The 22,936-nt window shown below is 45.2% G+C and overlaps 1 protein-coding gene across 1 annotated transcript in view; it reads left to right on the forward strand.

The window, feature by feature from the left end:
- The first annotated feature begins 15,546 nt into the window (after nt 1–15,546).
- TMEM38B (transmembrane protein 38B) overlaps nt 15,547–22,936 on the forward strand; it is a 127,877-nt gene continuing 120,487 nt past the window's right edge. Inside the window, exon 1 of the mRNA XM_075826105.1 lies at nt 15,547–15,811. Coding sequence (XP_075682220.1) covers nt 15,703–15,811 — 109 coding nt within the window. The 5' untranslated portion in view covers nt 15,547–15,702. The remainder of the gene's footprint in view (nt 15,812–22,936) is intronic.

Here is a 22,936-nt window from a genome sequence, read left to right on the forward strand (position 1 = left end):
CACTGGCATCTTTTATTGCTGACGATAAATTTATTACTTCCTTAGCTGCTATTGTAGCCAATACTTTCACTTTACTTAGAGTTACATTATGGGCTGCTATCAATTTCTTTACGTCTTTAGACTTTTGTAACACTTGTTTTAACTCTTCCAGTGGCAAACTAAAATTTCCATAGGGCAAAGGTTCAGGTACCCATACAGTGGACATTATTTCTTCTAAAGTAGGCAGGAACACTATAGTTTGGTTCCCCCAAGTCAAATGCGTCACATTGTATAGACATCCTGAAAATGGTCCTGTGAGATTAAACTGGCTAAGGGTCTGCTTGTCGTTAGTTATTAAACATACATGCTGTGGACCTACTTCAATATAAACCTGTAGGTTAGCTTCTGGGATTATAGTGAGTGCGCACACATTATCCTGGTGCTGCATCAGACAGGGTTCATATATCCCTGACTGTTGATTACATACATATCCTTGCTCTGTTAACTGGCACAAATCTATATTCCTGGTCTTATTTTGAGAATCTATGTGTGTTCCTTTCATTTCCAGGATACAATATTGTCCTAATAATGTCACCGGATCAATCATTACCATTGGCATAACAATAAATTTGCATAATAGAGTAGGATTTTTCACATTAAATGCTATTAGTCTTCCTGCACACCATCTAGGTGTACACTCAGTATACTCAGGCTGTAACAATAACCACGTATCATTTCTCTCTCCTATGGGCAGAATGTCTGTCCATTGCCTAACATGACTACTAAACAATTTATTCTTAAAATTATTCATCTGTTCTTGTTGCCACATCGTTTTAAGCGTACATACTGTCCAATTTTACAAAAGTTGATACATTCTGTAATGTTCTATATTCGGTTAGCATACTTTCATTAAAAACATTTAGAAACAGTTCATCTATAGCTAACCCTTTTCTGTTGTATGGCAAAGGTAGTAGGTAACCATGAGGCACCTATCCTTAATGCAGTAGATGTGTCGTCTCCACTGAGTTTCATTTGTTCATAACTGTTTCTAACTGTATACCATTCAATACTCCTAATCCCGTTCCTACCCCTCCTAATAGCGTGTCATGCCATTCTCTTTTTTGTCTATGACAGCTGGGGGATTCAGGGAAGGAAATATTGAAGTGTACATTCTTTTTCCGCTGTTGGGTTACAGCGCTCTTACAAGTGTGTGGGATTCTTTCCAGACTTTGTACTGTTATATGTGGCTTAAAACTATCTCTTAAAATTGTTATCAAGAATACAAAATATCTTCTATTTCTTATTTGGCTATTATTCATACATAATATCATCCCATCAGTTTCTTTTATTACAATCGTAGAGTTGAGCCTCTCCTTGTTGCATCTTTCATAAGTCTTATTTATCATTTCATTTCTATTTTTACTGGTTGTATATTTCTGTAGATACTGTAAATCTGGTTCATAACAACAAAACAACAGCCCCGGCGTCTTTTCTTGTATGCTAATGTTGGCTGTTTTGTCTATGTGAAGGTACACAGTCCCTCCATGTGGTCCTTTTCTCCAAGTCCCTTCGGTTGTAGTCACATTTGTAGTATAACACGGGTCATTGGCCTTACAGGTGTAGTTACCCTGCTTTCTATCCACTGTGGCATTCGCCCACCCTGTCCTGAACTGTTCCAGTGATTCTGTACTGATTACGTGTACAGGAGTAGCAGTTCTGCCTTTTTGTATAAGAGCACACGCAACAACCGCCGCAACAACCGCAAAGATCTTCATTCTTCTGGCTGAAGAACCTTTTTACAATGACTGGCGTGAATCCAGCTTGCCTTTCCTTTGAGCTTCACTGAGGTGCTTGTAACGAGTAGGACTTGAAAAGGACCATCAAATCTTGGGTCTAGACTTTTCCTCACGTGTCTTTTGACAACGACCCAATCTCCTGGTTCTAGCTTATACGTCCCTTCAACTGAATCAGGACCTGGAATGGAAGCAAAGACTTGTGCATGCACCTTGGTCAATTGTTTGTTCAGCGTTTATACATAATCTGTTAGTCTACCATACTGCATTTGGAGCACCTGTGGAAAATAACATCCTAATCTGGGAGCCGACCCAAATAAGATCTCATATGGGCTGAGACCTGTTCTTTTTGTGGGCGTGTATCTTACTGAGAACAAGGCTAATGGTAGACACTCGGTCCATGGTTTCCCGGTTTCTACCATTGCTTTTTGGATTTTCAATTTGAGTCCCATTTAGTCTCTCAACCTTCCCACTACTTTGTGGATGGTATGGTGTATGTAGGGCTTGACTTATGCCTAGAGCTGACAACACATAGTTCATGATTTCACCCGTAAAATGAGTTCCTCTGTCGCTCTTGATCACCTCTGGAACTCCATATCTGCACACCACCTCGTTGATCAGTTTCTTTGCTGTGGCTACGGCTGTAGCTTTGGTTATTGGAAAAGCTTCTGGCCATCCTGAAAAGAGATCAATACAAACAAGCACATACTCATAGGTACCAACTTTGGGTAGTTGAATATAGTCTATCTGCAGTCTCTGGAACGGATATATAGGTCTGGGTGTGTGCTTCTGTGGTACTTTTACAGTTCTTCCAATATTATGTGTTGCACAGATCATGCATCCTTGTGTAAAACTGCTGGCCATCACACTAAACCCTGGGGCATACCACACCTTGTTTACCAAGTCCATCATTGCCGTTTTTGACTGGTGTGTCTGTCCATGTGTTTATTTGGGCCATCATTGGGAACATTGTCTTAGGCAGGCACAGTTTATTCTGGCACTGCCAGAGGCCATCTTTTCGTAGCGTTGCTCCTTGGGCCGTCCACTTGTCTTTTTCTTCTTTTGTTGCTTGTCCTTGAAGTTTTTGCAGTAGTTCCGGGCTTACAGCTGGTCTTGTTTCCTCTGGATCTTTTATCTGACATACGGCTGCTAACACGGGTAGCTTCTGTGCTGCTTGCTTTGCCGCTTCGTCTGCCGGGGCATTTCCCCTTTTGTCTCTGGTGAACTCACCTTAGTGTGAGCTTTAATTTTTACTACTGCTACTTCTGTGGGTAACATCAGGGTCTCCATCAAGTATTTTACAAAGTCTGCATTCTTTTCAGGTGTACCTGCAGAGGTCAAAAATTGTCTTGCCCTCCATGTGGGGCCATAATCGTGTGCAATCCCAAAAGCATATCGAGAGTCAGTGTATATATTTGCTGTCTTTCCTTCTACATGTTGGCATGCTGCTGCCAGGGCCTTAAGCTCCGCTTCTCGTGCTGAGCGGGACGCTGGTAAGGAGGCTGCTTCTAGGACTACATCTTCGGTGGTTACTGCATATCCTGTAAGAAAAGATCCTTCTACACAATACCTTGAACCATCCACAAAGAGTATTAGGTCTGGGTTTTGGAGTGGGGTATCTTTTACATGTGCAAACCCCACTGTTTCCTGGGCCATAAAATCATGTTCATCAGTTTCAGGCAAAAATTGTGACCATACTTTACCTACGTCTTCTCCCCCTTGCTCCAAAGGCAGTAAGGTAGCTGCGTTCAATGTAGCACAGCTATGGAGTGTGACCTGCTCAGGGAGAAGGAGTGCACAGGTTAATCTCAAATGTCTTGCAGTTGACAAATGCTTAGGTTGTACTTGAGTTAGAATAGCAGTAATATACAAGTTTTGTTTTGCCTTCTCCCTCATCTAAATCCATAAAGACTCGTGTGAGTGATGTCACATCACCTCCTGTGTAACTTTGCTGGAGGGGGATGGTCTCTTACACATAAACCAAAATTGTACCTAATCAGTTCCTTCACCCTTCCCCCCTTTGTGGACTCTGCGAGAGTAATGTAGCAGAGTTCAAAACTACATCTCAACATAACACTAGTTTAACCCTCTGTAATGTACAACAGCCTGAAACAAAAATGACTTTTTCCTGACAAACATGTTATCCTTACAATAACATAACTCATGTGTGAAATCAAAAATAGAACAATTGTAGTTAGTTATTCAATAAAACAGAAAATATTATCTCTGATAACATTAATTACTGCAAACCAATAAACAGTATAACGGTGGGGGCACATACATTTTCAAAACCCCGTGTCTCACAGTATCTGTAGTCTAATACATCTGAATTATCAAAACACATGAAATCTGATCACATCATAACACATAATTATCGTAACTTTTATAACCAACAGCGCTTGCGCAAAAGAGAAGAAATTTATTTCAGTTTGTACACATTACTGATATATATATATATATATATCTCAGCAGTGCATATTGAGATCCCTTTGTCTCATCAGCCCTGCAGACTGCACCCAGTCAGCCCCCCTCCTCCTCCTCCCCCCAAACACAGCACACTTTAGAGGGGAGGGAGGGGGGTCACAAACTCATTTCTCACAACTTCTCACAATCTTAACACTTTCAATGCCGGCAAAACAACATACGTATCTGCAATCATTTATCACACCATTGTATAGGAATTATCTACATTAATGTTTAACCGTACAATCTGTCGGCCACCATCTCTATATTATGATGACGTGTTGTTTCATCAGTGAACTAAAACTGGAACTTCTGTAAATAGAAAAAAACACTACAAATGACAAAATTAACAAGGTGATTATTTCATACTGATTTGGATGGGCCGGGCGTGGCCACATCAGGGGCAGGGGGGGGGCAGCCTCTCCCATTGGAAACAGTGTACGCAGGGGGTTTCCCACCAACAATGAGGACACACTCAACATGAGGTACGGACGCCATTACCGGGCGTCGGCTGGTCCTGTTTTCTAATACATACAATATGACACAAAGTCATACAAAATATCTATTTCAGCATTTAATGTTGTGTCCATTCTTTTCAAGAACAAGATTACATTTCTTATCTCACCAGCAGCTGTTCTTCACCTCCCCCTTCTCTTATCACACTAGTTGATTCTAAATTATACCATATGGGAATTTACTATAAGGTCATTTGCAACATTAAAACAGCTACTACTTCTATAGCTCCCTTTGCTTTAAACTTTACTTTATAAAATATGAATTTCCTCTGACAACCTCCTGCACTTTTACTTCAGTGTATTAACATTACATACATTTGTAGGCTCTTTGTTGCTTTCTAAAAGATGCTACAATCCATCTACTCCAATCTGCTTTGTCATTTGACTCTGTGTGGTTCTGGATTTACAATCCCCTAATAAATTTACACCATTTTAACAGGTGCTTGCTAATTCACTATCCAACTGAGCCAAATTACAACCAACTAAACAATAATCCCACAAAGGATCTGCTCATTATATCATCTATATTTTTCCCGATCTAATCTTCCCGCTTTTCCCATTCCACATGCCTTCATTAACTGATTCGTTCCCTGCGTTGCCTTTTTACCTTCTCTTTCTGCTACTGCCTGTTTGGCTGTCAGTCCTTGTGGGTGCTCATCTCGTAATAGGAACACCAAGTTCCCCATTGTCTAGTTATAAGTGGTCGCCTATGGGCAGACCCTAAGTTACGTAGGGGGTAATTTTCCTGATAGGTGAATTTCTTTCTCACCTATTTTAGACAGTTACTTATCCCCTCGAAACTCCTTAATAGGAACACCAAGTTCCTCATCTTGTGACTGTAAGTGGTGGCCTTTTTTTTTGGCACACCCTAAGTAATTCAAGGGGTAAGTTTCCTGATAGGCAAATTTCTTTCTTGCCTATTTTCGACAGTTACTTATCCACTTGATACTTCTTATTTTGTTACAGATTTTAGCTACTGACAGATGAATTTCTTTCTCATCTATTTTAGACAGTTTCTAGTTTCCGTACTAACTCTTCTACTCTGGCCAGAGGATCTTTCCCTTTCACAGTCCTTTTATAACTTTCCTCGTCTGAGACACCACTCAAGGAGATATCCTCCACACCATAACAGTAATATGACAAATATTCCTAATCCAAATAACAAGGCAAACGTAAAATCAAGCTGTTCATTTGACATGCCGGATTATCAGATTGCAGAAAATTCTGGAATTTTGAGCTGAAAATCAGTGCATGATAATCCCCGCAAGTACCTCAATGCTGTACACACATTTTCGGTATTTTGCCAGATTATCAGATTGCACAAAATTTTCGATTTTCAGGCTAAAATTTAGCCTATCATAATCCCCGTAGTCACCTGAAGCATGTACACATGTTTCTGGTAATTTGCCGGATTATCGGAAGTTTTTTCCAAAAACAATTTCCTTATTCTAAAATGCATTTGTGACACAAAACTGGGTTCCTACAACATTCATACAAATACTGCCATGGAGATCAGGCACTTTATCCTGAGGGTAGGATTACATATAGACTTGACCAGATTTTTACACTAAAAATACCCTCATGTGGCCCCTCTATTCCTCAGGAGTACTACCGGGAAGGTGACCTACCAGACAGGAAGGTGCAGAGCAGAGTTTGTAAGAATTAAGTCTTCTTACCTTGCTGCAGCAGTGGTCTGCACGTTCCTTCGTCCGGGTGGTCGCCATTCAAGTCCCGGGAGATCCCCTAGGTGGGGTGCCGTCCTTCTGGTCAAGTCCCTGTTCGGGCGCCAATTTCTGTGATCGCAATTTGAGGTCACGTTACGCCTTGATCTCCATGCAGGTTCAAATCAGGTGGGGGGGCGAGCTCGGAGAAGCAACAGATACACTGAGACGTTTCTCAAAGTAAAAATCCTTCTGACTTTATTTAACCGTAGTGGTCGCTTTTATAGCATCACACAAAAACATTCCATAACATATGAGTCATCTGTATATTCAATAAAACCCATTGGTGGAACACAAGGTATTCCCTTTTATGCTTAGGGGGGTTGGTCAAGTGATTGACCGCCATCTGTTTGCAATTTCAAAAGAGACAGCAGAGCAGCTGCAAACTATTTCCTCTCTTACCCTTTCTAAAATACCCATTCTATTGTAACACATGCTCTCCTCTATAACATTTCACTCCTTGGGGCCCCAGATACATTATACATATATTTATACCATAACAATGGCGTTGTGGTAAGAAACGCAATCACATTGAAAAACACACCAATTTGGGCTAATATCGTATGCAGTTTTTGTATGCATTTTTTTATGCAGTTCTAACCGCACCTCAACTGCAATGTGCGAATGAACCCTAAAAGTAGTGTCCCATTACTTTTGTCCATACAGTGTATCTATCAATTACGTTGCACTGGGTTGATTTTTCAGCTTGGATGCTGGCCAAAAAAATGGTTGAGTGGGACAGATGATTTTAACTTTTCTTTTCAATTTAGCCTTACACATAGGGGGAATTGACTAAGACTGTCTTAATCTAAAGGGCGCTGGAGTAAGTTGAGCCTATTTTATTTAGAGGTGCACGCCTCTGGCCGTCCATGCGCCATTAAGTCAAATCTACTCCAGCTACAAGCTAGATTTGCGGCATAATTTACGCAACATCTCCTTTCACTTTTTAGTAAAGGGGCATGAGGGGCGCAAATGCCTTAAAAGTCTAAATTTTTTTACACAAATTGTGACTATTAAGGCATTTGCGACTTTTTACGCCAGTAAACTGGCCAAGAAAGATGAATAACTTCACCCCTATAGAGCTCTGCACCGTGCAAGTTACGCATGTGGTCACAGCTCTACACCGTGCACATTACACACGCAGGCCATGTGTTTCACACGCAGCTCTGCATCGTGCACATTACACACATACACAGCTCTGCATCGTGCACATTACACACATACACAGCTCTGCATCGTGCACATTACACAAATACACAGCTCTGTATCGTGCACATTACACACATAGACGCAGCTCTGTATCGTGCACATTACAAACATAGCCCTGGCTAAATGCTGACACTAACACAAATTTGGGTTTTCATAAAGTTTGCTGCTTCAGAGTTTTTAGACCTTTTAGGCTAGATTCACACGGGCGTTGCGCATCTTGGACGTGAAAAACCGGGGTGCATCCGTGCTGCGGGATGCGATATCACGCATCCCCCATGGACTAGAGTCTATGGAGGGATGCGTGAAAAAATAGGACATGTCCTATTTTCTCACAGACCCTTCACACGGTCCGTTGAAACAACGGCTGTGTGAACGGCCACATTGAATTATATAGGTCCGTGTGACGGCCGTTGTTTCAACGGCCATCACATGGATGTTTAACACGTTCGTGTGAATAAGGCCTAAGGCCGGATTCACACGAGCGTGTTCAGTCTGTGATATACGGTCCACAGGTCGGCCGCATTTCCCAGACTGAGCACACTGCAGGGTGCTGGGCTCTTATCGTCATCTATGACGCTAGAATCCGGCCTTAATCAGATGTTTCTATGGTATAATTAACACCTTAATGACCGCCCACTGTCTTTTGACGGCAGGCAGTGCAGGTGCTTAGTGTACAGCGACATCTTTTGGCATCGCTGTATAAGAGGCTGATGAGCGCTCATCCTCTAAGCAGGAGCTGTTACTTACAGCTCTGATCTTAGAGAAGCCTCCTGAACACAGCTGGGATCGTAAAACTTTCCAACCCCAGCTGTTTAAGGCTATGTTCACACGCTTACTAAAAAACGTCTGAAAATTTCCAAGGGAAAACAGCTCCTGATTTTCAGCCGTTTTTTAAGCAAACTCACGTTTTTTACGGCCGTTTTTGGAGCTGTTTTTCTATAGAGTCAATGAAAAAAGGCTCCAAAAACGGCTCAAGAAGTGACATGCACTTCTTATTCACGGGCGTAAAATAAATAAAATTTATTTCCCCTAAAATAAATAAAATTTATTTCCCCTACATTACATAAAAACAAAAAACCTACACATATTAGATATCTACACGACCGTAATAACCTGAAGAATTAATTTTACAGGTTATTTAGTGTAAAAAATAAACAAGAAAAACTAGGCCAGGAATCGCTTTTTCCTATATTTACGTCGTAAAAATATTTTTTTTCTACCCCAAACTGCTGAAAAAAAACCAACTATTTCTCCCACATAAAACAAGGCCTCATACAGCCACATCAATGAAAAAAGTTATGGCTGCTGAAATGCAGAGAGGCAAAACCAGAGGCTCTGTCACCAGATTATAAGTGGCCTATCTTCTACATAATCTGATTGACGCTGTAATGTAGATAACAGCAGTGGTTTTTATTTAGAAAAACGTTCAATTTTGACCAAGTTATGACCTATTTTAGATTTATGCTAATGACTTTGTAAATGCTCAACTGGGCGTTTTTTAGCTTTTGACCAAGTGGGCGTTGTACAGGGGAGTGTATGATGCTGACCAATCAGCGTCATACACTTCTCTCCATTCATGTACTCAGCACATAGTGATCTTGCGAAACTTTGTCAAAACCTAAAAGCATTAAGAAAGTCATCAGCATAAATCTAAAATAGGTCATAACTTGGTCGAAATTGATCGTTTTTCCAAATCAAAACCACTGCTGTTATCTACATTATATCTACATTATAGTGCCGATCACATTATGTAAGAGATAGGTGACTTATAATGTGGTGACAGAGCCTCTTTAAGGCCTTTTCAGGCCTGGTCATTAAGGGGTTAAGGACAATTTATAAGCATTTCATAAGTTCTTAAACTTTTATTGACAAATACATCAAGTTTATGCAAAGACCCTCAATTTTCAATACTTCTGCAATTCGCCCTGGCATGCTGGATATCAGCTTCTGGGCCAAATCCTGACTGATGGCAACGCAATCTTGCCTAATCAATGCTTGGAGTTTATCACAATTTCTGAGTTTTTGGTTGTCCACCAGCTTTTTGAGGATGGACCACAGGTTCTCAATGGGATTGAGATCTGGGGAGCTTCCTGGCCATGGACCCAAAATTTCAATGTTTTATTTACTGAGCCACTTAGTTATCACTTTTGCCCTGTAACATGGTGCTCTATCATGCTGGAAAAAAAGCATTGTTCATCACCAAATTGCTCCTGGATCATTGGGAGAAGTTGCTCTTGGAGGATGTTTAGATACCATTCTTTATTCATGGAAGTGTTCTTAGGCACAATTGTGAGTGAGCCCACTCCCTTGGCCATGCACATTACACAAACAGACGCAGCTCTGCACATTAAAAAGGCAGACGCAGTTGCGCAATGTAGACATCATACACATAGACGCAGCTCTACATTGTGCACATTACACACATAGATGCGACTGCGCATTACAAAGGCAGACGAAGCTGTGCACATTATACACGAAGACGCAGCTCTACATCTTGCACATTACCCCCAGTCACAGCTCTGCACCATGCACATTAAATGCAGACGCAGCTCTGCACATTACACACATATTGTGTTTTTAACATTACACACATAGACAAAGCTCAGCGGCGTGCACATTACACACATAGATGCTGCTCTGCATTGTGCACATTAAAAATATAGACGCAGTCTCACACATTACACACAGATGCAGTTTTGCACATTACACATATAGACACAGATCTGCATTGTTCACATTTAGGGCCGGCCTTTGGGGTGTGCGACCTATGCCATTGCACAGGGCGCATCATTCCAGCAGGTGGAAGGGGGCGCTGTTGTGGATCCCTTCCCCTGCTTGTGAAGCGCCCAGGCCCGGCTCCTTCTCTGCTCAGTGGCGTAACTACCACTGTAGCAGCCATAGCTGCTGCTAACGGCACCACCGGGCATGTGGGTGCCCGTGCGCCCGCCAGGACGGGTTCCCCCATGCCCGGTGGCGCAGCTAGCAGCCGCTAAATCTGTTACAGATACCAATGAATCCTATAACAGAGCAGGGAGGTATCGCCCTGCTCTGCCATAGGCTACACACCGTTCGGCCTGCAGCCTATGAGGCGCTGGGACAGGATCCCAGAACAGGCCGGCGTGATGACGCCACTGGATCACACAGGACTACACAAGGATCTTGTCGGCGTTGTGGAACAGCTCCGTTCGTCACGGAAACGGGGCTTAGGTGAGTAGAATTTTTTTCTTAATTTGTTTGGGGGGCACTGTCTACAAGGGGGACGTGGGCATCTACTGTTTATAAGGGGGAGGTGGGGGCTGTATGGCACTATCTACAAAGGGGAGGTGGGGGGCTGTATGGCGCTGTTTACAAGGGGAAGTTGGGGGGCTGTATGGCACTATCTACAAAGGGGAGGTGGGGGGCTGTATGGCACTGTATACAAGGGGAAAGTGGGGGGCACTGTCATACGGGGGCTGTCAAGGGGGGGACATGGGGGCTGTATGGCAGAATCTACAGGGGAAGGTGGGGGCTGTATGGGACTATCTACAAAGGGGAGGTGGGGTCACTGTCTACAAGGGGGAGATGGGGGGCTGTATGGCAGAATCTACAGGGGGGCAGCGTGTTACAACCAGGGGAGGGGGGACATTATACTGTGTGTGTGGGGGGGGGGGGGTGGTACTAAGGGGGCATTATTCTAATTGGTGGCCACTAAGGGGACATTATACTGTGTAGGGGCACTACAGGGGGCAATATACTGTGTGTGGCACTTAGGGGACATTATACTGTGTGGGGGCACTAAAGGGGGAGTTATACTGTGTGGGGGCACTAAAAAGGGCATTTAACTGTGGGGGGCATTATACTTTTTTATGGGGCATTTTTTTATGATAGGATGGCGCACTGAAAGAAAATTTTGCAAGGGGCGCCATCTATATTAAGGCCGGCCTTGTGCACATTACACACATAGACGCAGCTCTGCATCGTGCACATTACACACAGACACAGCTCTGCATCATGCACATTACACACAGACACAGTTCTGCATCGTGCACATTACACACACACACAGCTCTGCATCGTGCACATTACACACAGACACAGCTCTGCATCGTGCACATTACACATACACAGCTCTGCATCGTGCACATTACACAGACACAGTTCTGCATCGTGCACATTACACACATACACAGCTCTGCATCGTGCACATTACACATAGACGCAGCTCTGCATCGTGCACATTACACACATACACAGCTCTGCATCGTGCACATTACACACACACAGACACAGCTCTGCATCGTGCACATTACACATACACAGCTCTGCATCGTGCACATTACACACATACACAGCTCTGTATCGTGCACATTACACACATACACAGATCTGTATCGTGCACATTACACACAGACACAGCTCTGCATCGTGCACATTACACACAGACACAGCTCTGCATCGTGCACATTACACACATACACAGCTCTGCATCGTGCACATTACACACATACACAACTCTGCATCGTGCACATTACACACATACACAGCTCTGCATCGTGCACATTACACAGACACAGCTCTGCATTGTGCACATTACACACACACAGCTCTGCATCGTGCACATTACACACATACACAGCTCTGCATCGTGCACATTACACACACACAGCTCTGCATCGTGCACATTACACACATACACAGCTCTGCATCGTGCACATTACACACATACACAGCTCTGCATCGTGCACATTACACAGACACAGCTCTGCATTGTGCACATTACACACACACAGCTCTGCATCGTGCACATTACACACACACAGCTCTGCATCGTGCACATTACACATACACAGCTCTGCATCGTGCACATTACAGACACAGCTCTGCATCGTGCACATTACACACAGACACAGCTCTGCATCGTGCATATTACACACATACACAGCTCTGCATCGTGCACATTACACACATACACAGTTCTGCATCGTGCACATTACACAGACACAGCTCTGCATCGTGCACATTACACACAGACACAGCTCTGCATCGTGCACATTACACACACACACAGCTCTGCATCGTGCATCGTGCACATTACACACATACACAGCTCTGCATCGTGCACATTACACACATACACAGCTCTGCATCGTGCACATTACACACAGACACAGCTCTGCATCGTGCACATTACACACACACACAGCTCTGCATCGTGCACATTACACACAGACACAGCTCTGCATCGTGCACATTACACACACACAGCTCTGCATCGTGCATCGTGCACATTACACACATACACAGCTCTGCATCGTGCACATTACACACAGACACAGCTCTGCATCGTGCACATTACACACAGACACAGCTCTGCATCGTGCACATTACACAGACACAGCTCTGCATCGTGCACATTACACACAGACACAGCTCTGCATTGTGCACATTACACAGACACAGCTCTGCATCGTGCACATTACACACAGACACAGCTCTGCATTGTGCACATTACACACAGACACAGCTCTGCATTGTGCACATTACACAGACACAGCTCTGCATCGTGCACATTACACACAGACACAGCTCTGCATCGTGCACATTACACACAGACGCAGCTCTGCATCGTGCACATTACACACATACACAGCTCTGCATCGTGCACATTACACACATAGACGCAGCTCTGCATCGTGCACATTACACACATACACATTACACACAGACACAGCTCTGCATCGTGCACATTACACACATACACAGCTCTGCATCGTGCACATTACACACATACACAGCTCTGCATCGTGCACATTACACACATACACATTACACACATACGCAGCTCTGCATCGTGCACATTACACACATACACAGCTCTGCATCGTGCACATTACACACATACACAGCTCTGCATCGTGCACATTACACACATACACAGCTCTGCATCGTGCACATTACACACAGACGCAGCTCTGCATCGTGCACATTACACACATACACAGCTCTGCATCGTGCACATTACACACATACACAGCTCTGCATCGTGCACATTACACACAGACGCAGCTCTGCATCGTGCACATTACACACATACACAGCTCTGCATCGTGCACATTACACACATACACAGCTCTGCATCGTGCACATTACACACAGACGCAGCTCTGCATCGTGCACATTACACACAGACGCAGCTCTGCATCGTGCACATTACACACATACACAGCTCTGCATCGTGCACATTACACACAGACGCAGCTCTGCATCGTGCACATTACACACATACACAGCTCTGCATCGTGCACATTACACACATACACAGCTCTGCATCGTGCACATTACACACACACAGCTCTGCATCGTGCATATTACACACATACACAGCTCTGCATCGTGCACATTACACACAGACGCAGCTCTGCATCGTGCACATTACACACATACACAGCTCTGCATCGTGCACATTACACACATACACAACTCTGCATCGTGCACATTACACACATACACAGCTCTGCATCGTGCACATTACACACATACACAGCTCTGCATCGTGCACATTACACACATACACATTACACACATACGCAGCTCTGCATCGTGCACATTACACACATACACAGCTCTGCATCGTGCACATTACACACATACACAGCTCTGCATCGTGCACATTACACACATACACAGCTCTGCATCGTGCACATTACACACAGACGCAGCTCTGCATCGTGCACATTACACACATACACAGCTCTGCATCGTGCACATTACACACATACACAGCTCTGCATCGTGCACATTACACACAGACGCAGCTCTGCATCGTGCACATTACACACATACACAGCTCTGCATCGTGCACATTACACACATACACAGCTCTGCATCGTGCACATTACACACAGACGCAGCTCTGCATCGTGCACATTACACACAGACGCAGCTCTGCATCGTGCACATTACACACATACACAGCTCTGCATCGTGCACATTACACACAGACGCAGCTCTGCATCGTGCACATTACACACATACACAGCTCTGCATCGTGCACATTACACACATACACAGCTCTGCATCGTGCACATTACACACACACAGCTCTGCATCGTGCATATTACACACATACACAGCTCTGCATCGTGCACATTACACACATACACAGCTCTGCATCGTGCACATTACACACATACACAGCTCTGCATCGTGCACATTACACACATAGACGCAGCTCTGCATCGTGCACATTACACACACACAGCTCTGCATCGTGCACATTACACAGACACAGCTCTGCATCGTGCACATTACACACATACACAGCTCTGCATCGTGCACATTACACACATAGACGCAGCTCTGCATCGTGCACATTACACACACACAGCTCTGCATCGTGCACATTACACAGACACAGCTCTGCATCGTGCACATTACACACAGACGCAGCTCTGCATCGTGCACATTACACACATACACAGCTCTGCATCGTGCACATTACACACAGACGCAGCTCTGCATCGTGCACATTACACACATACACAGCTCTGCATCGTGCACATTACACACATACACAGCTCTGCATTGTGCACATTACACACACACAGCTCTGCATCGTGCACATTACACACATACACAGCTCTGCATCGTGCACATTACACACAGACACAGCTCTGCATCGTGCACATTACACACATACACAGCTCTGCATCGTGCACATTACACACATACACATTACACACATACGCAGCTCTGCATCGTGCACATTACACACATACACAGCTCTGCATCGTGCACATTACACACATACACAGCTCTGCATCGTGCACATTACACACAGACGCAGCTCACGAAACGCACATCCTCATGAGGAGATTTTCTCATACTCTAGCAGAAAATAGATAACGCCTCATGAATCTCCTCCTGGCTCCTCCCACACATGTGACTGAACACATGATGTCATGTAAGGTCCTTCAGCTCGTCTCGGCATTTAGTATGAAGGTGTAGCTGTGTGACTAGGAGTGAGAGCAGCAGGCTGTCAGCATGGAGCTGATCACTGAGGCGACTGTGCACTTCTCCCGCCTGTCCATGTTTCCATACTTTGACGGCGCCCATTACGTGGTGTCTGTCCTGTCAGCCCGGGAGCAGGCGGGTGAGTAGAGAGCTGCGTCTTGCTGTTATAAGAGGGTTAATGTGAACGGTGTAGTCTCTGCTGTGCGGATGTAGTGTATGGCTCTGACAGGGGTTGTCCATGGTATGGATTGACAGCTGACTTGTCTAGATGAAATACTGCTGATCGGGTTCATGGGTCTGCGACCCCCTAGGATGGATCCCCGCTACACCATAAGCTATTGTACCCATAGAATAGAATTACATCTAGGCATACTCGCTAAAACTGGCACAGACTTTCATTGCAGTATGGACGTGGACTGTATTCCTCAACAACCTCTCACCCGAGGAATATACAGTATGACAAATGTTTCTCACAGTGTACAACTTGTAAGCCATGTCAAATTTGGCCCTGTTCACACATGTGTATTTTATGAGTTGTTTTGGTACGTAAAATGTGCCGAAAAACTCGTAAAGTAACACATAATTTAATCTTCCAATGGGAAAGTGCGCCGTTCGCGCATATGATGCGTTTTTACGCATGTGTTTTTAAAAAGTGTGTTGCGTAAAAAAAGCGCAGGTCAATTTTGGTGCGTAAAATCCACAGAAAACGCGCTTAATCCCCTTAGTCAATGAGAGTCCTAACTACACACTGAAAGCGCGCACAGCACGTGTTAAAAACCGCTTTACAGTAACTAGCGTTTGTGTTTACTCATAGTTTTTTGGAGCGCCATGAGAGCAAGGTCTGAAAAGGGGGCTGATGTATATTTAGTCCGTGGTCCAGCGTAGACGGCGCCGCCCTGCGGTCCAGCGGAGACGCTGCTGCCCTGCGGAGACTGCACCCGGGGCACATTCCCCACTATAGCTATGCCCCTGGCGGAGCACGCTTGCTCGGTTGTTTTCTTAACTCCACTAGAACAGAATGGAGAGAACCGTGTACGTGCCAACGGCCGCCTCACTAGGTGAGTGGGGGTCTGGCCCGCGTTTATCAGGCATCTATGCTGTCTCCTGTGGATATGCCATAAATGTCTGAGATGGGAATAATCCTTTGCTGGTATATTCACACAAGGCAGAAACAACCCCATTCACATGTATGGGCCGGATTTTTTGCAGGAACTCTGTAAAGGGCGAACGTGCTCTGTCGTGTGGATCATTTGCGTTCTTTCATTAATGGGTAGCTCAACGAATGATATCTGTATACATAACCCATAAGTGGCCCCTACCGCCAGTTTGCAGGTGACTGGCATAGTTTCCCTGGTTTGCTCCTTGTTCAGTTGAACTACAGTAGGTGGATGAAGATCTAGTTGTGGTAATTGGAAAACCACTAGGCTTGTTTAGGCCTCATGCACACAAACGTATTTTTTTCCTCCCGTAAATACGGGGCCTTTGTCACACGTATTCGACCCGTATTTACGGACCCGTTTTCTATACAAAATTGCATTGCACTAATCGGCAGCCCCTTCTCTCTATCAGTGGTGGATAGAGAGAAGGGGCAGAGTTTCCGCAGCGGAACGCAGCGATTGTAAGTAAAAGTGCATACGTACCCCGGCCGTTGTCTTGGTGACGCGTCCCTCTCTTGACTTCCAGTCCGACCTCTCTGGATGACGTGGCATGTGATTGGCTGCAGCAGTCACATGGGATTAAACGTCATCCCGGGAGGCCGGACTGGAGGAAGAAGCAGGTAAGTTAACTTTTAATACTATTAACTCCAGCGGTTGTCACTGTCCCAGGTGCTGAGAGTTACTGTCGATCAGTTAACTATTTCAGCACCCTGGACAGTGACTATCCACTGACGTCGCCTAGCAACGCTCCCGTAATTACGGGTACACACACGTAGCCACCCGTAATTACGGGAGCCCCATAGAGTTCTATGGGCTTGCCCGTGCCGTTATTACGGCCTGAAATAGGACATGTTCTATATTTTTCAACGGCCCGGGCACCTTCCCGTAAGAAAACGGGAAGGTACCTGTGGCCAATAGAAGTCTATGGGCGCGTAATTACGGCCGTTTTTTTACATTCGTGTGCATGGGGCCTTAGAGGTAGTAAATTCATCTGAATCACTGAAGGCTCTTTTACATGGACAAACTTGAACGCTCGTTCCCGATCACTACCCTGTATAAACAGGGCAACGATCAGCCAATGAACGGGTGAACACTTTTTAAATGGCTGGTTGTATCGTTTATGCTGCTGAAAATATTGTAGTTGTGAAAGGAGCAAACGAGCGCTGATCAACGGACTCTCGTTTATTGACACTTGTTTACACAGCCCAGGTTGCTCCGTCCAAGAGTATGTTCACACGCACTGTTTTCAGACGTAATTCGTTTTACGCCTCGAATTACGCCTGAAAAAACTGCTCCATTACGCCTACAAACATCTGCCAATTGCTTTCAATTACAATGTTCTGTTCCCACGAGGCGTAATTTTACGCATTGCTGTCAAAATACGGTGTGTAAAAAAACGGCTGCGAAAAAGAAGTGCATGTCACTGCTTGGGACGTTTTTGGAACTGTTTTTCATTGACTCCATTGAAAAACAGCTCCAATAACGTCCGTAAAATACGCCGCGAAAAACACGAGTAGTTACAAAAACGCCTGAAAACGGCTCCGTATTTTCAGACGTTTTTGGTCACTGCGTGTGAACATACCCTAAGGCAGGGGTCTCAAGCATGCGGCCCCTGGGGCTGTCATCTGCGGCCCGCGGGACACAGAGCCGCTAGTATCGGCTCTGCTCCGAGACTCTGGAATTCCCTGACATCGCTGTCCACATATGAACAGCGATGTCTGGGGCTTCCCCAGAGCCGGAGTCCCGAGCAGAGCGCTGGTGTCGGCTCTGCTCCGAGACTCTGGAATTCCCTGACATCGCTGTCCATATATGGACAGTGTGTCAGGGTCTTGCCCAGAGCGGAGCAGAGCGCTGGTGTCGGCTCTGCTCCTGGACTCTGTGGAATTCCCTGACATCGCTATCCACATATGAACAGCGATGTCTGGGGCTTCCCCAGAGCCGGAGTCCCGAGCAGAACGCTGGTGTCGGCTCTGCTCCGGGACTCTGTGGAATTCCCTGACATCGCTGTCCACATATGAACAGTGTGTCAGGGTCTTACCCAGAGCGGAGTCCCGGGCAGAGCGCTATTATCGGCTCTGCTCCGGGACTCTGGGGAAGCCTCTGACATCGCTGTCCATACATCGACAATGATGTCAGGGGCTTCCCCAGAGCAGGAGTCCCAGTGATGTCAGGAGCACAGCTGGAGTCCCAGGAAGAGCCTACTAGCGCTCTGCCTGGGACTCCAGCTCTGGGCAAGCCCCTGACATCACTGGGGCAGCCTCTACGGAGTTCACTGGGGCAGCCTCTACGGAGTTCACTGGGGCAGCCTCTACGGAGTTCACTGGGGCAGCCTCTACGGAGTTCACTGGGGCAGCCTCTACGGAGTTCACTGGGGCAGCCTCTACGGAGTTCACTGGGGCAGCCTCTACGGAGTTCACTGGGGCAGCCTCTACGGAGGGCACTGGGGCAGCCTCTACGGAGGGCACTGGGGCAGCCTCTACGGAGGGCACTGGGGCAGCCTCTACGGAGGGCACTGGGGCAGCCTCTACGGAGGGCACTGGGGCAGCCTCTACGGAGGGCACTGGGGCATCCTCTACGGAGGGCACTGGGGCATCCTCTACGGAGGGCACTGGGGCATCCTCTACGGAGGGCACTGGGGCAGCCTCTACGGAGGGCACTGGGGCAGCCTCTACGGAGGGCACTGGGGCATCCTCTACGGAGGGCACTGGGGCATCCTCTACGGAGGGCACTGGGGCAGCCTCTACGGAGGGCACTGTGGCAGCCTCTACGGAGGGCACTGTGGTAGCCATCTACAAGTGGGTGTGTGACAGTATCTGAAGAGGACACTGGCATTATCTAGGGGTGTGTTGCAATATCTACAGAGGGCACTGTGGCCTTATCTAGGGGTGTGTTACATTATCCACAGAGGGCACTGCGGCAGCATCCACAGAGGGCACTGCGGCAGCATCCACAGAGGGCACTGCGGCAGCATCCACAGAGGGCACTGCGGCAGCATCCACAGAGGGCACTGCGGCACTATATAAAAAGGGGCTGCCTAATGTTGACATGTGTGCTAACTGAGCCGCCGGACTGCATTTAGCGACACTTAACCCCTTCCCGACATCCGCCGTATATATACGGCGCTGTCGGGAGGTGCTTCCCGCAAAGCGCCGTATATATACGGCGCAGTGATGGTGCGGGCTCAGGAGCAGGGCCGGCACCATCACCGCGGGGTGACAGCTGTATTATACAGCTGGCACCCTCCTGTAACTGCCAGGACCGGAGCTATTCTCCGATCCGGCAGATTAACCCCTCAGATGCTGCGCTCAATAGAGCGCAGCACCTGATAGGTTTTCACCCGATCGGCAACCCAGTGATGCAATCGCTGGGTTGCTGTGGCAATCGGACGCCAGAAAATGGCGTCCGAGTCTGCCTTGTACGGGAGCCGATGAGGACCCGCCTGCGGCGAGTCCTCATAGGCTTGCTGTCAGTGAATAACTGACAGCGCTAATACACTGCACTACGTATGTAGTGCAGTGTATTAGAGTAGTGATCGGGGCATCAGGCCCTCATGTCCCCTAGTGGGACAAGTAAAAAAAGTAAAAAAAAGTTAATAAAAATGTGGTAAAACAATAAAAACACACACATTTCAAATAAAAATAAAGCTAAACTGACTTTTTTCCCATAGTAAGTCTTTTATTATGGGAAAAATAAAAAAAAACTATACATAATTGGTATCGCCGCGTCCGTAACGACCCAAACTACAAAACTATTATGTAATTTATCCCGCACGGTGAACGCGGTAAAAAAAAAACATGAAAAACAGCGCCAGAATCTTTGTTTTTAGGTCACGTCTCCTTCCAAAAAATGCTATAAAAAGTGATCAAAAAGTCACATTTACTCCAAAATAGTACTAATAAAAAATGACAATCCGTCCCGCAAAAAATAATCCCTGACACCGTTTCGTGCACGCAAAAATAAAAAAGTTCTGGGTCTTAGAATATGGCGAGACAGAAAACAAATGATTTTATAAAAAAAGTGATTTTATTGTGCAAAAGCCGCAATACATAAAAAAAACTATATAAATTTGGTATCGCCGCGTACGTAACGACCCAAACTACAAAACAATTATGTAATTTATCCCGCATGGTGAACGCCGTAAAAAAAAAACATGAAAAACAACGCCAGAATCTTTGTTTTTAGGTCACATCTCCTTCCAAAAAATGCTATAAAAAGTGATCAAAGTCACATTTACTCCAAAATAGTACTAATAAAAAACGACAATCCGTCCCGCAAAAAATAATCTCTGACACCGCTTTGTGCACGCAAAAATAATAAAGTTATGGGTCTTAGAATGTCGACACAGAAAACAAATGATTTTATAAAAAAAGTGATTTTATTGTGCAAAAGCTGCAATACATAAAAAAAACTATATAAATTTGGTATCGCCGTAATCTTATCGACCCGCAGAATAAAGCTAACATGTAATTTAGGGCACACTGTGGATGCCGATAAAAAAAACAATAAAAAACTATTCCAGAATTGCTTGTTTTTGGTAATTTCCTTTACCAAAAAATGAAATAAAAAGTGATCAAAAAGTCGTATGTGTTCTAAAATGGTACCAATAAAATATACAGCCCGTCTCGCAAAAAACAAGCCCACACAGCGCTCAATCTACTGAAAAATAAAAAAGTTATGGCACTAGTAATGCGGTGATGAAAAACATCTCAATGCCCAGGCCGGAGGGGAACATTCCTTCAGTTTCAGGGCCCTAGTATTTAGGAAAGGGAAGGGACATAGCACATCCGCTGGAAGCGAGGGTGCCCGTATTATACCAGCGCAAAACTTTCCCAGTAATATTTCCCAAACTACGAAGGAGAAAAAGTCCCCAAAAGGTGCAGTGTAAAGAGTGTTACAAAAGGGGGATAAGAAAGAAAACCGCTTCAGTGTGACGCCGGCCTGCGCATAACGGGTCGCTTCACAGCGTAACACACAGCTATGGATAATTGTATTATTTACCCCATTATTATACCCTCTTATTATGCCCTGATGTACTCCGCACAGATTACATATACCCTGATGTTCTCCGCACAGATTACATATGCCACCACATTATAAACGGAAATACCAGCAAAACTCCAAACAGAACTATTACCAAGCAAAATCCATGCTCAAAATGGCGGTCTTTCCCTTCTTAGCCCTAGAGTGTGCCCAAACAGCAATTTATGGCCACAAGTAAGGCATTACCATACCCGGGAGAACCCGCTTAACAATTTTATGGGGTAAGATTCTCTAGGGGCACAACATCTTGTGCGGTGAATGGGCAGATCAGTGGAGAAATTGCAATTTTCACTTTGCACAATCCACTGCGTATTCATTTCTGAAAAACACCTGTGGAGTCTAAATTCTCACTACATCCCTTGATAAATGCCTTTAGGGGTGTCGTTTCTAAAACGGGGTCACTTTTGTTTGGTACATCAGGGGTTTTGCAAATGCAACATGGCGTCCGCAAACCATTCCAGCAAAATCTACGCTCCAAAAGATAAATACCGCTCCTTTTCTTCTGAATGCTCCCGTATACGTAAACAGCCGATTATAACCACATATGGGGCGTTACTGTACTCGGGAGAAATTACTTTACAAATGTTGGGGTGCTTTTTCTTCTCTATTCCTTGCAAAAATGAAAAATGTGTATCTAAAACGACATCTTGTTTGAAAAAAAAATTATTTTTCATTTTCATGGCTTAATTCTAATTAATTCAGCAAAAAACCTTTTGGGATCAAAATGTTCACTATACCCCTAGATGATTCCTCAGGGGGTGCAGTTTCCCAAATGGAGTCACTTTTGGGGTGTTTCCACTGTACTAGTACTACAGGGGCTCAGCAAATATGACATGACACCCAGAAACCATTCCAAAATCCAAATGGTGCTCCTTCCATTCTGAGCCCTACCGTGTGTCCAAACAGATGTTTGTGACCACATGTGGGGTATTGTTTTACTCGGGAGAAGTTGCTTTACAAATGTTGCGGTGCTTTTTCTCCTTCGGTCCTTGTGGAAATGAAAAATAAATACCTAAACCTACATTTTCTTTGAAAAAATGTAGATTTTCATTTTTACGGCCTACTTA

This window comes from Rhinoderma darwinii, chromosome 1 (assembly GCF_050947455.1).
Source record: "Rhinoderma darwinii isolate aRhiDar2 chromosome 1, aRhiDar2.hap1, whole genome shotgun sequence".
Taxonomy (NCBI): Eukaryota; Metazoa; Chordata; class Amphibia; order Anura; family Rhinodermatidae; genus Rhinoderma; species Rhinoderma darwinii.